The sequence below is a fragment of the Podarcis vaucheri genome, assembly GCF_965113315.1.
Source record: "Podarcis vaucheri genome assembly, chromosome: 9".
Taxonomy (NCBI): domain Eukaryota; kingdom Metazoa; phylum Chordata; class Lepidosauria; order Squamata; family Lacertidae; genus Podarcis; species Podarcis vaucheri.
Window position 1 is genome coordinate 11,860,475 of NC_138767.1, and position 16,954 is coordinate 11,877,428.

The 16,954-nt window shown below is 45.2% G+C and overlaps 1 protein-coding gene across 2 annotated transcripts in view; it reads left to right on the forward strand.

Moving 5' to 3' along the window:
- FRAS1 (Fraser extracellular matrix complex subunit 1) overlaps positions 1–16,954 on the forward strand; it is a 374,578-nt gene that overhangs the window by 181,084 nt on the left and 176,540 nt on the right. For both annotated transcript variants that reach the window (XM_082236229.1, XM_082236230.1), the window contains exons 14-16: positions 5,705–5,848; positions 10,305–10,445; positions 15,896–16,036. In XM_082236229.1, coding sequence (XP_082092355.1) covers positions 5,705–5,848; positions 10,305–10,445; positions 15,896–16,036 — 426 coding nt within the window. The remainder of the gene's footprint in view (positions 1–5,704; positions 5,849–10,304; positions 10,446–15,895; positions 16,037–16,954) is intronic.

Sequence of the window (16,954 nt, forward strand, 5' to 3'; positions counted from 1 at the left end):
CATATCATTTTCAACAGTAATTAAACATACTTTATGCATCTTATTCAGTTTTTTTGACTTCCATCAGTCCTGTCTGAAAATTTTCCAGTCTAATCTCTTAGTATGCATTTCTTATTTTCCCTGTTACATTTCCTACTTTGGAGGTCTTTAAGCAGAGGCTTGACAACCATATGTCAGGAGTGCTCTGATGGTGTTTCCTGCTTGGCAGGGGGTTGGACTCGATGGCCCTTGTGGTCTCTTCCAACTCTATGATTCTATGATTCTATGATTCTATGATTTCAAACTCATAACCAATATCTCTATCTTTTTCTACTCTGTAACACTTCGTATCTCTCTCCTTACAAAACTTCTTGTATTCCTACTAGCGTAATTTGTTGATTACAGTTGCTCTTCAAATAATTCATATACTTCTTCCAATCTTCTGTAAATCTCTGGTCCCGCAGGTTTCAAATCCCTCCTGTCATTTTTGTCCAATTCTGCATAGTCCATTAATTTTGTCTGCCATTCTTCTTTCGTTGAAATTTCTTCTTGCTTCCATCGTTTCTCTTTGATGCTTGGTTTCAGCACAGGTTAAAATCCATAGGAAAAACTAACTTCAGTTCTGTCTTGGGTGGAGCGGTGACAAATATAGAGGTTTGCCTTCTTTGCAATGGCTCTAACAAATCTGGAGCGCACTTCTGGAGAGATGCTCTTTCTTTGCTAGGCAGAAGAGGCAGGTGGGTGGCCTGGGCTGTGTCATTTTCTGTTTTGCAAAAAATGCCCGGACACTAGTGGTCACCTTCCCACCTCTTCTTCCTCTGCAGCTGAAGAATCCTCTCTCTCTCTCTCTCTCTCTCTCGGAAGGAAGAGCTGGAGACCACAGAAGCCCCCATGTCTTGAGGCTTGGCTCTGTTTCCCTTTAAGTTAGTCTCCCTTCCGTGAGACTTCGGAACCGCCCAGACAAATGGAAAAAGAGACATTGCAGAGTGAAGTGTGGGCAGGGGAGGGGGAGCAATCAATAGTTGCTAGGATTTATTTATTTCTTTAAAAGCAGCCTAGGATAAATTGCCTCGACGGCTTTCCTCGTGGGCGCAGGAACTCAAGCTGCACGCTCGAACAGCAGCTCAAATTGCACAACAGCTGCTATTGTATTTGGGCATATGTGTGTGTGTATATGTGTGTGTGTGTGTGTGTGGAGAATTTGCACTGGATGTGGTGATCAGATTCTCAGTGCCTTTTTTCTTTAGAAAAGACCGTGATCGGCTTTTAGGGCAGATTAATGATCCGTGTTTCCCAAAACTACTGTGCCGATTAGGTTGGATGCTTCACAACGGCGATGCTCTAAATAGACCTCGCAGTGGAATTTGGAAAGGTTGCAGTTGGCGCTGTAGCTTCCTTCTCTATCTCCCCCTTGTAGATCTGCTTGGGTTAGCAGAACTTTTCCTTCTCCTTAGTTGCTCTGAACCCTCCAGCACCACTGTCAGCCAGCACAGAGGATGAGCCGCCAATCATTGAGTGATGGATGGGGACTCAGTCCTAAGCTGAGACTCTCTGTACCTGTTCACATGCTTCCTCAGTCACCTTAGGAGTGTGTGTTATGCAAGGCAATCCCAAGGCAGATATCGATCCTATGGACCTTTCCTGTTTGATCTGCGCCGTCCTCGCAGCACTAAATATAGACGTCCTGATCCCGCTAGGCAAGAGCCTTGCAACGATTTCTGCTTTTGAAACCGTCCAATAAGGAGGGGATGGAAAGGGTAGTGAGGGGAATGGATCTGAGAAACAAGACAATTTGAGTAGGCTTGTTTCCTAATTACGGTTCCTACACCTCGCTGTCCTCATTTGGCCTGCAAATTGAGACAGACACCTCCTCTCTCCCTCCTCTGGAGGTGAGCCAACTCTGGAGTTTTATGTGTGAGATCATCATTGTGGCTAATAATGGGCGTTAGATACATCCTCTCACAATCCTTTTGTCTGTTTATGGCTCCTTCTGAGAGTGACATGAGGGCAGTTGTTCCCTTGCGATCTGATATGGTAGGATCCCAGCTTGTGCTCCAAAAAAGGGTCATTATTAAACCATCTACGTGGCACTTTAGGAAGTAGGATAAGCAGAAGTCAACATCTCTGCTCCAAGGAACTGAACTATCTAAAGTAGCAGTTCTCCTCCTGTGGCTCCCCAGATGCTGTTGGACTTCAACTCCCATCATCCCTAGCTAGCATGGCCAGAGCTCAGGGATGATGGGAGTTGTAGTCCAACAGCATCTGGGGAACCGCAAGGGTGGGGAACCTCAGGCCCAGAGCTCAAATTCACCCCTCCGAGTCTCTCTTTACCTTACCCTTGGGATTCTCCTGGGCCACACCCCCTTTCCCCAGGCTGCGCCCCCCACTGCAGCGGCTTTGCATCCTCCTCGAATGTTTTTCCTTGACTGAAATGTCGTACCTTGCAATAGGAAACAGCCCGAAACCCAAACACCACCTTCCATGGCTGCACTCCTGCATGAGATCATAGCTCCCCAAAAGTGCTTTCCCCAGGCACAGTACCCCAAAATGCATGTTTCAGGGAACGTGCAAGATTGCCACCTCAAAAAAAGCACTTGGGGGGGGAGCGATCTTGCATGGTGCCCCAAAATGATCATTTTGGGTCGTATTTCCCGGAAAAAGTGCAGCCCCAAATCACACAAGATTTCAGTGACTGTTTTGACCACTGTCCTCTCACGAGGAAAAATGGGGTGTCCTGTTTTTTTTTTCCAGGGCAGTTGACAGATATGGAATGTGTCCCTGAACTCTGATTATTCCTCTTGCTATCCTGGGTAGAGGGCTGTGTGTGTGTGTGTGTGTGTGTGTGTGTGTGTGTGTGTAGAAACTAGCCAGCTGTACAAAGGTAAAATATACATTTATTGCTCCACCCACTTTTCCTTCTCTGGCCCTGCTCACCACTGGAATATGACCCTTGAGTTTAAATACTCTTGATTTCAATGCAGGGCAGCATTTAATACAACTAATTGGAGGCAGAGCCAGGCAGCCACTGCAGGCAGAGTCTGTCTTACTTTGGCTTTTCTCCCCATCCTTCTCCCTTGAGCATTTCAGCCATTCTCAGACACAAGCATCAGATATTCGAGAACAAGGAGAAAAGTTGGCAGCATCCAACGCGTAGATGTGCCTGTGATTATTCAGGTCTGCGTATGCCAAGAGATAGAGACAGAAAAGACACCAGGGAGTCTCTGTGTGATAGGAAGACTGTGAATATAGAATCGTAGAATTGTAGAGTTGGAAAAGACCTGGAGGGTTATCTATTCCAACCCCTGCAATGCCTGTTTCAGGACTGGATTTTAGGTTGCAGGAAAAAATGGTAGAGGGTCTTTTGCCCCCTTACCTTGCCCTAGTGATCAACCTCTCTTGAATAATTTGTTTCTGTTAGTGACTAGGCTCTATCCTGGGGACACGGGTGGCGCTGTAAGTTAAACCACAGAGCCTAGGACTTGCCAATCAGAAGGTCGGCAGTTCGAATCCCCGCAACGGGTGAGCTCCCGTTGCTCGGTCCCTGCTCCTGCCAACCTAGCAGTTCAAAAGCACATCAAAGTGCAAGTAGATAAATAGGTACCACTCTGGCGGGAAGGTAAACGGCATTTCCGTGTGCTGCTCTGGTTCGCCAGAAGCAGCTTAGGCATGCTGGCCACATGACCCGGAAGCTGTATGCCAGCTCCCTCGGCCAATAAAGCGAGATGAGCGCCGCAACCCCAGAGTCGGTCACGACTGGACCTAATGGTCAGGGGTCCCTTTACCTTTACCTAGGCTCTATCTTATGAGCTGAGATTTAAACGGCTGCATGTAAGAGCTGCTTGCTAATCTTATTTCTGAATTATGCTTTGATCCCTGATATCTTTTTCCTATGGGAAGATTAAAGAGCCTTACGTGGTGCTCCCAGGAGGCCCCACGTCCAGAGACTAACCAGGCCGAGATCTGCTTAGCTTTAACAATACACCAGCAACCCATGCCCTCCGATCATACAATGAGCCCTGCCATATCATAATGGTAGCTATGTTCTACCCTGACCCTGACCCTGACCCAGTTTGTATAATTTATACCTTTATAAAATGCCTAAAGGTACGCTAGCGAATTACCAGCCCTGCAAATTGCCAATGTACGATTCTCACCCTCTGGGCTCATTTTATATACCCATTCGCCGCCCCCCCCCCCCGACAAGTCAGGAGCAAATGTCACCAGGGTTTCATTCCTGTCTGTTTAGCAAGCAAAGACGTGCCTTGTTGAAGAACAATAAAAGTTAAGAACCTCTTCAGGACAAAACTTGGGCGTAATCAATTTTTTAAAAGCAAAAATACCTAAAAGTAAAGAGATTTTGCGGTGTTTGTGTAAGCGATGGCTGCACATGACTTAACATGCCACAGCCGTACTGAATGCCAGAGATAAATCTGTCTTGTTCTGCACAGATCATAGCAGCATGCTGTCTCCTTCCACCCGCTATGCTCCCTATGCGTGTCTTCTTGTAGATCCGATGTCCATAACTTTCCTTTATTTCATTGTACACAATTGAGCGCAAACTGCCGCCTCTCCCAGAAAACAGACACATATCTGTTGTTGCTGCTGCAAGCTGGCTTTTAGCTCCACGATGGCTCACCTCTCCAAAAGGGTATGAGAAATGAAAGTCTACCAGGCTTGCGTGCGAATAATAATAATAATAATAATAATAATAATAATGTAAACAGCTGGAACCTGCAACAAAGCTGTTATGTATTCAGTGGTCTGCATTTGCGTGAGCTTGAGGTCTGGACTAAGGATTCTGAGCTCCTGTGTTCTGATTCGATACATGATGTCTAGTCACAGAACATTTCAGGATTTGGGCCTCTGCCATTGGCCCTTGAACTCTGAGTCGTGATTTGCAGCTTGGAAGTTTCGACAGCCAATCACGTTGGGAGTGGGAGTGGCCCAGGCTTTCAGAAATGTATATAAGCAGTTGCTTTGCCCCGTGAGATAGTTCAACAAAGGTTCTTGCTGTTATCATTGTGCCTTGCCATTGCAGTGGGGGTGATCCTGCTCAGTGTTCCAGCCATGCCTCTTCCAGGATACTCCATTCAGTTCCCATGAAACCCCTTCCTCTCCATTTTCTGATTTCCTACCTCACAACAAAACACCATTCCGTGGCCACTGAGCATTCTCAGTCCCCGTTGGGATATTTGGGGTGATTCTTTTGTCTTCTTTATTTCATACCTCTAAAGAGTTTTTTCTTCTTCTGCAAGCCTTAGTTTCGCTGAGCATACTGACGCCTACACAGCTGATGTAACTCAAAAACCCTGATTTTGCTCTTGGTGTGTGTATGATATTAGTTACACTAAAACTGCTTCAGCAAAATCAGCTCATGTTTAATGTCCAGCATAGACCAGCTGCAGGTGAGACATGAGATTGAACATACACCCATAAGGTTTTGGTCTGTACCGAAACAGTAATATGTAAAGGTGATTTGGTTTCCTTGTTCGGTCATCCTCCATAGCGTCTGGTAGCTTGACATACAGAAAATAGCCAGAGAATCTTTCCACTGAATGGGGATGAATGTTTTCACATGTCTGTGGGACATGCTGCTGTTTAGAAACCTTTGCTAGAGGGGCAAAATGAGAAGTTCGCAATCCTATAAGGGAGGTTTCCGATGCCCAGTGACTGGATGAGGCAACTCCGTTATCCTCTGACCTGCAAACTTTTTTCTTGACTTCAGCTTGCCATGAATCCTGTGCTACTTGCTGGGGCCCACATGCTAACAATTGCTTCACCTGCAAAGACCCGTCTGACGTGTTACGGGAAGGTTCCTGTGTTGCGAATTGTGGTACAGGGTTCTACATCCAGGATGGTGTTTGCAAAGGTAAAAAAGCTTCAATCTCTCTAGTGGCCTTCATTTGTTTTTGTTTTTCTTCTGCAGAGTTCTTCGAGTGAAACTGGTATCCATTTTTGTGTTTCACATTTTGGTAGGAGTCTCTTGGGGGGGGTTGCTCAGTGGCGTAGCATGTGGGGTGCAGGGGGGCCGGCCACACCGGGCGCAACATCTGGGGGTTAGGGTTAGGGGGCGCAAATCCACGGGTTAGGGGGCGCAAATCCATGGGTTAGGGGGCGCAAATTACTTGTCTTGCCCCGGGTGCTGACAACCCACGCTACGCCACTGGGGTTGCTTCCTTTAGAGCAGGGGTGGGAAATTTCCTAGGAATCCTTTATGGGCTGCCAGAACATTTTACCTAAACCATGTCTGTCCTGCTCATCAGCTGACATCTCTGGTGGCAGCGTCCATATATAGAGAGAGCCAGTGGATTCACAACAATGAGGACACACCCTCAGTTCTCTTCAGTGCCTCCACATGCAAAGTGACAGTCAGGGAAATGCCATTCCTTCAGTGAAACTCTTTACCCAAGCTATGAGGAGTTCTCCAACATTGTATTGGTATAGGTTTAAGGGGTGGGGGGAATCTCCCTGAACACCAGAAATTAATGTCAGGGTTTCAATTAATATGGGATGCGGGTGGCACTGTGAGTTAAACCACAGAGCCTAGGACTTGCCGATAAGAAGGTCGGTGGTTCGAATCCCCGCAGCAGGGTGAGCTCCCGTTGCTCGGTCCCTGCTCCTGCCAACCTAGCAGTTTGAAAGCACATCAAAGTGCAAGTAGATAAATAGGTACCGCTCCAGCGGGAATGTTTTGAGTGTCCTGTATGAGTGTCTGGGACCCCATGGGCTCGTGCCATCGCTCAGCAGAGACTGGCCCCCAACTTTTGTAACAGTATTTTCCTTCCACTCTTCTTTATTCTCTGCTTTCCTTCCACATTTCCCTTCTCTGTGTGTGTTTTTTTTTAATTACACCAACAGCAGTCTTTAGTCCCCATAAGGTTGAAAAATTGCACAATTGGAAATCAGCTGTTGGCAAGGTCTGTTCCTGAACCTTCCCCACGACTGGTCTTGTGCAACTTGAAAATATGTTCCTTTATCCTTTCATTGCTGCTTGGCAATCAAGAGAACCTCCAATCTTTCAGCATCTGATTATTTATAACAACCAAGTCCTCTTTAAAAAGGAGTGGCGTTTTTAGTACCGGCAATGTATGCTATCGGGCATGTCTGTCCTCAGCCGAGAAACCAACCCTTTCACCCAGATAATGTTATGATTATGGTCTGTCTAAGCAAGGATTCCTTGCACACAGGCGTCTTGGGTTTCAGGACTACCTATCCCTGGGGCAGAAGTGGAAAGCAAGAGGGATTGTTGCAGTTGCAGAGATTGCTGGCAAAAACCACAGTTGCCAACTTCTTCACTGGGCTTGCTTCTTTAGCTCTTTCAACTCTGGCTGGAAGGAAAGAGGCTGGGGGTGGGCAGAAAACCAAAAAACGTCCAGCGAGGAAGGGTTGAGCACTCCTCACAGGGTGACCGCTTACACATTGTCAAAAAGGGAAGGCACCAATTTGCATTGCATTGAATATGTTAATTTATGTTATATGTTAATTTATATGGTACATCTCCCCATAGTTGGGAAGGCTGACCAGGTGATCTGAGTGCTTGCTCAGTCTGCTCTCCAGGTGTTACCTGTTGACACAGGGATGCGGGTGGCGCTGTGGTCTAAACCACTGAGCCTCTTGGGCCTGTCGATCAGAAGGTTGGTGGTTCGAATGCCTGTGATGGAGTGAGCTCCCATTGCTCTGTCCCAGCTCCTGCCAACCTAGCAGCTTGAAAGCACACCAGTGCAAGTAGATAAATAGGTACCGCTGTAGTGGGAAGATAAACGGCGTTTCCATGCACTCTGGTTTCCGTAATGCTGTATTGTTTTTAACACTCGATTGGCAGCTGCCCAGAGTGGCTGGGGAAACTTAGCCAGATGGGTGGGGTATAAATACTACTACTATTACTATTACTACTACTACTACTAATATATGTGGGTGGGTGCTGCTGTGGTCTAAACCACTGAGCCTCTTGAACTTGCCAGTTGGAAGGTCGGCGGTTCGAATCCCCATGATGGGGTGAGCTCCCGTTGCTCTATCCCAACCTAGCATTTCGAAAGCAGGCCAGTGCAAGTAGATAAATAGGTACCACTGCGGCGGGAAGGGAAACGGCATTTCCATGCACTCTGGTTTCCATCACGGTGTCCCGTTGCGCCAGAAGCGGTTTAGTCATGCTGGCCACATGACCTGGAAAGCTGTGTGTGGACAAACATGGCCCCCTCGGCCTGAAAGTGAGATGAGTGCCACAATCCCATAGTCACCTTTGACTGGACCTAACCGTCCAGGGCTCCTATACCTTTACCTTACCTGTTGATAGACTGCTGCAAACCTCCCTGTCCCCTGCTCTCCCTTCTGAGGGGGGGGGGGTCCTTTATCTTTTAGTTGGATTCGGACTGGGCAGCCCTTCCAACAGAGGGCGCCTTCAAACCCAAGGCAAACCCCTGACAGGCCTTGAAATGGAGGTGTGTCCTACGCCAAATGCCTTTTACTTCTCCATTAGTTTATATTGCAACCTGCTCCTGCTGTTTTGTAGCTATTTAATAGGGTTGGTTTGGGTTGGTCCTTAAAAATGTTTTACTCTCCAGGGCTAATCAGATAGCCCTTGGCACGTGCCTATAAAACCTCTGGAGCAACAAGCCCAAATTAAACGTTAGGAAGAACTTTCTGACGGTAAGAGCTGTTTGAGAGTGAAACAGTCTCCCTTGGAAGGTGGTAGACTGTCCTTCTTTGGAGGTTTTTTTTTAATTATTTAACATAATTGTTACAAAATATAAGCAAAATATTTCAAATACACACATATAGTTCAAATAAGCACATATATATGAAAAAGGGAAAAAAGAGAAAAAAGAAGATGAGAAAAAAGAAAGAGAAAAAAGAATTAGAAAAGTTGGAAGAATTTCTTCCGAGTTTATTCTACAAATATCTCAATATGAAAATAGTAATAAAATTTCATTGATTGACTTCCATCGCTTACACTCCACTTCCTATATACATTTTAAGCAAGACTGTATCTGTTATTCCATATTTTTCCCATACAATCTCACAATAATATTCTAATCGATAGGTTTTCTAAATCTTTCCTAAATCTATTCTAAACGCAACCAATAACTTACATTTAATCCTTGTCTACATAAATAAATTAAAAATGATTTGATAAGACAAAAAACCAAAAAAATATAATCCAGAAACAATGGAAATGTTTAAATGATTACTTCCTTGGAGGTTTTTAGCAGAGAGGTTGGATGGCCATCTGTCATGGTTGCTTTTGTTGAGATTCTTGCATTGCAGGGGGTTGGACCAGATGATTCTTGGGTCCTTTCCAACCCTACATGTGGCCTTCAACATGCTTGACCCCCCTCCTTTTTTTGGGGGGGAGGGTCATGGCAGTTCTCGGCAGCCAGCCAAACAACGAGGTTTACATGTGGTTAACTGGATGTGACCAGCTTGGTGAGCCCTGCTTTACCTCCCTGTCAGGGAACTGCCATCGGCTCAGGGGCAAGAGGGGAAAAGCCGGATGGATTAGAGAGAGCCCCCAAAGACTGTGGGAAGCAGCACCTCCTCAGTGGAGGACAGTAACCACACCTCTAGTGGGGAGGAGCTTCAGGGCTCGGAGGAAGCGAGGCGGTGCCAGGACACCTTGCCTGGGCAAAGCGGGGAAGAAGGAGGTCTCCCTTTACCCAAGCCTTCCTTGCGCAGTAGGCTTTTGCACAGAGAGGGGAGGCGCAGACTGGGCGTCAAGAAACTACTCTGCTGGGGAAGGTTTAAGGACCGCCCACTCTCAGATTCTGCCAGTGAATGAGCAAGACACGGAATAGAGGTGCTCTGCATGGTGAAGGGTTTTTTTGGCACCAATAACAAGGCTTTACAGCCGACCAGGGAGGCATTTGCCTGATTGCTCTCGAGCAACCCCCTGATATCCTTACACTCCCCTTTGGAAAACACCCTGAAATTTATGGCATGTGGCTCCTGTGCTTTATTAATAGTATAAATATTTATAAAATAATTTATATGACCCTTCTTTGGTCATATAGCCCACCCAAAACGGCTTATGGTATCATTAATAAATTTTAAAAGCCACACACGGTGTAAAAAACTCACAATAGCAGCATTATTAAGAGCCATCTAAAAACCTGTTGTGACAAGTAGATGGAATTGACACCATATTTGAAATTTCCCTTCTTAAAATAAGGCCCTGAGAGGATGCCCTGCTCTTATTTAAGGGGGGGGGGGAAGAGAACATTCTGGAAAAGAGCGTTGAGACTATGTACACCAAATGCGACACGACTTTTCTTGCCTTTTCCCTCCCTTTGCCTGTTGCAACTCACAACCCATATTCTTGCCTTCGTTAGTCTGCAATGAGACCTGCGGTAAATGTTACTCAGACCGGCCCAGATGCTCAGCCTGTCCTCCGGGCGGACTTTTGCACGGCGGGGACTGCGTGTCGGAATGCCCCAGCGGCTACTACGCAGACAGTTCTCAAAGATGCAGAGGTGAGGCTTGCTTTTAATTATTTATTTCACTTATAGGCTTGCATCCTGCGTGGTCATCAAAAGAGCCCAGGCGGCAAAGGCAGCCCATCCATTAAACACAATCGACGGCGGTTGAGCCCTGTGTCAGAAAAGCACTACGTAAACAAGAATAGTCTCAAAATGGGCGTCTGAAGCAAAGCATTGGTGGTGTTTGCTTCCTTGTAATAGAAAGGAGTCCCACAACCTAAGCACGGGGGCATTAAATGCTCTCTGTCTTGCAGATGCAAGGCGGACGTCATGTTGCAGCCTAATTTGTGCCTCTCTGTCTGAATGTAAAGATTAGATTTACGATACGATACGATATGATATGATAATCTTTATTGTCATTGTCCCATACAGAACAACGAAATTGACAAAATCTACATCAGACATTCAAAAACCAAAATAAAAAAAATCCTTCCAGTAGCACCTTAAAGACCAACTAAGTTAGTTCTTGGTATGAGCTTTCGTGTGCATGCACACTTCTTCAGATACACGTGTATCTGAAGAAGTGTGCATGCACACGAAAGCTCATACCAAGAACTAACTTACCGTATTTTTTGCACCATAACACTCACTTTTTTCCTCCTAGAAAGTAAGGGGAAATGTCTGTGCGTGTTATGGAGGGAATGCCTACGGGTGGCATGCCTACGGATTTTCCTCCTCTAAAAACTACGTACGTGTTATGGTCGGGTGCGTGTTATAGAGCGAAAAATACGGTAGTTGGTCTTTAAGGTGCTACTGGAAGGAATTTTTTTTATTTTGACTATGGCAGACCAACACGGCTACCTATCTGTAATTCAAAAACCAGTAAGCCTGCTATCCCAGCCATCCCAGCCTGGTTAGCCCCCTAAAACCTCTGATACCCCATAATTAAATACAATATACTCCCATAGAGACTACCTTACACTGTGTTTACATGGCACTGTCAGCAGGAAAATGTAAAGATGTTTTTTGTGTGTGTTTATCTATTGATACAGATACACACACACACACAGAGAGAGAGAGAGAGAGAGAGAGAGAGACAGAACACTGTTTGCAGTAACCTTTCCAGTGACCGCTGGGAGATGTTAAAGTTACTGATCTGATTCTGTTGGAGATTTATTCATGCACACAGCTGTTGTGTTATATTGTTGTTCTGTATGATTGTATTTTTATTGTTTGCTGTTGTAAGCTGTCCCGAGGATGCTAATGAGCACTGAAGGGTAGGGAATACATTTTAGAAATGGATAATAATTAAAAAGTGAGCCTTTGCTTTTTTAATAAATAAATAAATAAATACTTGAGCCATTACTAAATTGCAGGAAGATGCTAAAGGCTTTATAGCTATGCAGGGTAAACAGCTGTCAAATCCAAGTTGGGCCATCTTTCTGGGGGAAATGAGAGCAGTCACTCAGACACAGACATTTAGGTGATTCCTTTTAGCGTTCTTTCATTGGTGTTCTCAGCCTTTCTGACTTTTATGTCAATCCAACAGCTCACCGTGGAATAGGGCTTCTCAGATTTCTGACAGCTTGGCAATTTAGGCTGCCACCAGCTTCATGCTTACCTGGGTGCAAGTCCCTTTGAACGCGGTGCGGGGCCGACCTTTGAGCAAACATGCATCAGGTCGGGCTGTTCTTTTGGCTTGAAAGTGAAGGAATATTCCACTCAAAACTGTATCAAGTCTACAATGGAAATAATGATTTACACTTGTGTTTGTCGCTTGATCAGCTGTCGGTCACTCAGTTTCTTCGTTACGGTGAATGGCCGGCATTCAAAAAAGAAACTTTGCGCAAGTATATAAAATGGTGCCGAAGAAGCAAACTAGAGACCCATAACAATAAAGTTATTAGTGACTGTATTATAAAATTCTGGGCACAGAGAACAGTGTAATAAGCTTACTAAAATCAGTCCCTGGAGAGTTTTACCTGCCAGCAACACAATATTTAGCCACCCTGGAAGAGGAGAATGCATTCTGAGCCGAAAGAATTAAGAAAGCATAAAAATGCATTTGATCATCCTGGGAATTCACATAAAAAGGGTTCAGTAAAACTCTTACATATATCATGATAAAAGGAACAATGCAGAAGAACGTGATCTATTGATTCTGCCTCTTTGTTATTCACAAAGGCGTTTAAGTTGACAGTAGGGGATTTCTTTTTTCTTTTCTTCCTTTTTTTGGAAACTCCCTTCCAGAACTGCTGATGAAAGAACATTTAAATGCACCAGAGTAAAGGCTCTGTGATGTATTTGAGCTTGAACCCTAGGCATCCCCTCCCGATTGCAAGGACAGAAGCTCAGAGCAGTGCTTGACTGATTTGCCTGAGGTGAAGAACAAAATGGCACCCCGTTCCGTTCCACGTTCAGAAGCTGCCTGGCTGTTGAGTCTTATTTAAACACCAGCACCTGAGGGCTAACTTAGCTTAGCAGGCCATGTGGTGCACACAGTGCTGACCTTTAAAACCCTAAACGGCCTTGGACCAGTATACCTGAAGGAGCATCTCCACCCTCATCGTTCTGCCCATACTCTGAGGACCTTCTGGCAGTTCCCTCACTGCGAGAACTGAGGTTACAGGGAAACAGGCAGAGGGCCTTCTTGGTAGTCATGCCCTCCCATCAAATGTCAAGGAAATAAACAACTACAGTGGTACCTTGGGTTAAGAACTTAATTCGTTCTGGAGGTCTGTTCTTAACCTGAAGCTGTTCTTAACCTGAGGTACCACTTTAGCTTATGGAGCCTCCCGCTGCCATCGCGCCGCCGTCATGTAATTTCTGTTCACATCCTGAAGGAAAGTTCTTAACCCAAGGTACTATTTCTGGGTTAGCAGAGTCTGTAACCTGAAACGTCTGTAACCTGAAGCATCTGTAACCCAAGGTACCACTGTATCTGACTTTTAGAAGACATCTGAAGGCAGCACCGCATAGGGAAGTTTTTAATGTTTTGACTGTGTTTTACTATGGTTTTATAATTTCTTGGAAGCTACCCTGAGTGGCTGGGGCAACCCAGTCAGATGGGTGGTATATAAATATTATTATTATTATTAGCACTATTAGCATTATTTTCTTTGACACCTTACTGCCCCTGCCCCCCCCCCAGCATCTGAGATGGATACATCATCCTCTCTAATGGCATGGCTGGCCCTACAAATAACTTCCTGCGGTTAGAGAAAGATTCCTCCATTTGCAGAATCTCTTGACAATCAGTCAGTTTAGCCTCTAGCTATCCCATGATCCAGGTCTCGTCCCCTCCCTTCTCCTTTCCTTTAGGCAACTTGTTCACTCTCTCAGCCCTGTGGGGAACACCAGTGACCTACTTCATAGAGCGGTTAAGAGGAAAGGAAATCATTTGTATGTTAAAAGTTCCAAGCACACACACACACACACACACACACACACACACACATTGGACTCAAGGCAATGCTATTTGTGGAAAGTCAGACCTGTGCTTTTAATCTGTAGAGCAGGCATGCTCAGCTTTGGGGTCCACCAAGCTGAAGGTGTCCCGGCAGTCTGGTTGGAATTTGCTAAAGCTTCTAGTTTTGCTGAGGCTGGAGGGGAGAGACAGCTGTCAAGCCTTGACTATAAAGATTAGTTTTCAAGCAGTGATATGAGGAGCCAAAGCATCCCATACCAAAACCAAACCAAACAGGCCAGTGAAATCAGGACTATCAAACTCCAAGTTCCTAACTCGTCTACCAGCAGATGCTTCCTTTTATAGGAGCTGCTGAGAGACAAGGATGGGCGTTTTCTGTGGTGGCTCCCCATCTGCGGAATGCTCTCCCCAGAGCCATCATTACATATCTTTAGGCCAGGTGAAAACATTCCTATTCACTCAGGCCTTTGGAAATCATTTGTGGTCTGTTAAATGTGGGTGGGAGGGCTGTTATTATGGTTATTTTATTATGATGCTGTGTATTGTATTTTTAGCATTATTCAGCATAAATTATGTTCTTAATGTACACTGCCTTGAGATATTTGAATAAATAAATCAAAATAATAATAATAATAATAATAATAATAATAATAATAATAATAATTTATTTATACCCCGCCCATCTGGCTGGGTTTCCCCAGCCACTCTGGGCGGCTTCCAACAGAACAATAAAATACAATAACCTATTAAACATTAAAAGCTTCCCTGAACAGGGCTGCCTTCAGATATCTTCTAAAAGTTAACAGATAACAACAACAACAACAACAACTAGGAATGCACAAATCTGTTGTGTTTCATGTTGGCTGATAGTCACTGGCCTGATCTGTCCCATTTGGGGGCAGATTTTTTTTGGCGGGGGGAATACATAAAAAGTTTGCGCAAATTGCATGCATCATTATATGTAACACTGTACACATTTTTGTATGTGTTTTCCCAAAACATGAATTTGGTTCCCTAGCTGGAACTAAAACAAAGAAGGTCAACTGGCCTCAGGTGGATAGAGCAGGAGCTCAACGAGCCCTTAGGAAGCTCAACAATTCCAACCACTAGAAAGCAATCGTTTAAAGCACCAGAAATTGCTTTACATGGATAAATTCACTAATGTGGTCAATAGAAGAAATGGTATTCAGTAAGTACGCAGGTGGCGCTGTGGTCTAAACCACTGAGCCTCTTGGCCTTGCTGATCAGAAGGTCAGCGGTTCGAATCCCCACAACGGGGTGAGCTCCTGTTGCTCGGTCCCAGCTCCTGCCAATCTAGCAGTTCGAAAGCACGCCAAAAAGTGCAAGTAGATAAATAGGTACTGCTCCGGTGGGAAGGTAAACAGCGTTTCTGTGCACTGCTCTGGTTTCGGTGTTCCATTGCACCAGAAGCGGCTTAGTCATGCTGGCTACATGACCCGGAAAAACTGTCTGCAGACAAACACTGGCTCCCTCAGCCTGTAAAGCGAGATGAGTGCTGCAACCCCAGAGTCGTCTGCGACTGGACTTAACTGTTAGGGGTTCTTTATCTTTACCTTTTATGCCTCTGAATGTCGGTTGCAGGAAACCTCAGGAGGGGAGAGTGGTTGCTGTGCCCAGTCTTTCTTTTTGTGGGTTTCCTACAGGTATCTGGTGAGCTAGGCCTGACCCAGTAGGATTCTCTTTAGGGTTCTGAAATGTGGAAGAAAATACAGTGGTAATACACAGTAATACACAGTGGTACCTCGGGTTAAGTACTTAATTCATTCCGGAGGTCTGTTCTTAACCTGAAACTGTTCTTAACCTGAAGCACTTTAGCTAATGGGGCCTCCTGCTGCTGCCGTGCCACCGGAGCACGATTTCTGTTCTCATCCTGAAGCAAAGTTCTTAACCCGAGGTACTATTTCTGGGTTAGCGGAGTCTGTAACCTGAAGCGTCTGTAACCTGAAGCGTATGTAACCCGAGGTACCACTGTATACGGGAAGGAAACAGTGTGGCTGGGTGGAATGAGAGTCAAGTATGTCCCGTTTACAAACTTCCTCTGTTCCTTCTTTACCAGCTTGCCACCGCTCCTGTAGCAGCTGCGTCGGACCTTTGTCTACTCAGTGTGCTTCCTGTTCCTTTCCCCTAGCCCTGCGCCGGGGTCAGTGCCTTTCTGCATGCGGAGAGGGCTTTTACCAGGACCACACCATCTGCAAAGGTAAGAGAAATGTTGCTTCTAGTTGCAGCAAAACAACAACACCACAAACTGGCTTATAAGTATAAACCAAATGTACTAGAATAATAGCTAGAACAGAGATAGACTTGTAACCATTCAATCAACAAACATACTAAGGTGCCATGTGCAAAACAAAGCCTGGAGATACTGTAAACATGGAGTGGATAAATGTACAACTGCATCTTAACAAGTTACATGTGCAGTAAATGTTATAGAGACTGGATAAATGAACCGTTCAACAAGTAGCATAAGTCCAGTCACAGAACGGCAACCCCGGGCCGCCATAATGGCAAGGGTAGCACACTGGAGAATATGAAAAAGTTTTTCAAAGCTGTTTTTCAAAGATTGAACTGGCTGAGATGTTCTTCAATGGGTCTTGAGTTGGAAACAGAAAGCCGTATGCATGGATCAATCACAGGAAGGCAAATCAAAATCACCACCCTGGTGAGAATAACGCAAGTGGGCAAAAGCAGACCTGTTCTCCGGATATATTACAGGTTTCGCTACACGCTTCATCAGTCCAAAAGGCTGCATGATACAAAACAGCACTCCAATTACAATGTGTGGTAAACCATAAAAATTAGAAAATATCAGTCTCATACTATACCTTACCCAGTCATACAAAACGGTTTGCTACTGTTCAGACTCATAACAAGCAGTTAAGTACAATACAGGTGTATAGATTCAATCATCACATGATTACATGGTTAAAGGTGCAGCATCACTTTTCTGTTACAACCAAACAACAATATACCGTATTTTTTTGCTCTATAAGACTCGCTTTTTCCCTCCTAAAAAGTAAGGGAAAATGTGTGTGCGTCTTATGGAGCGAATGCAGGCTGCGCAGCTATTCCAGAAGCCAGAACAGCAAGAGGGATTGCTGCTTTCACTGCGCAGCGA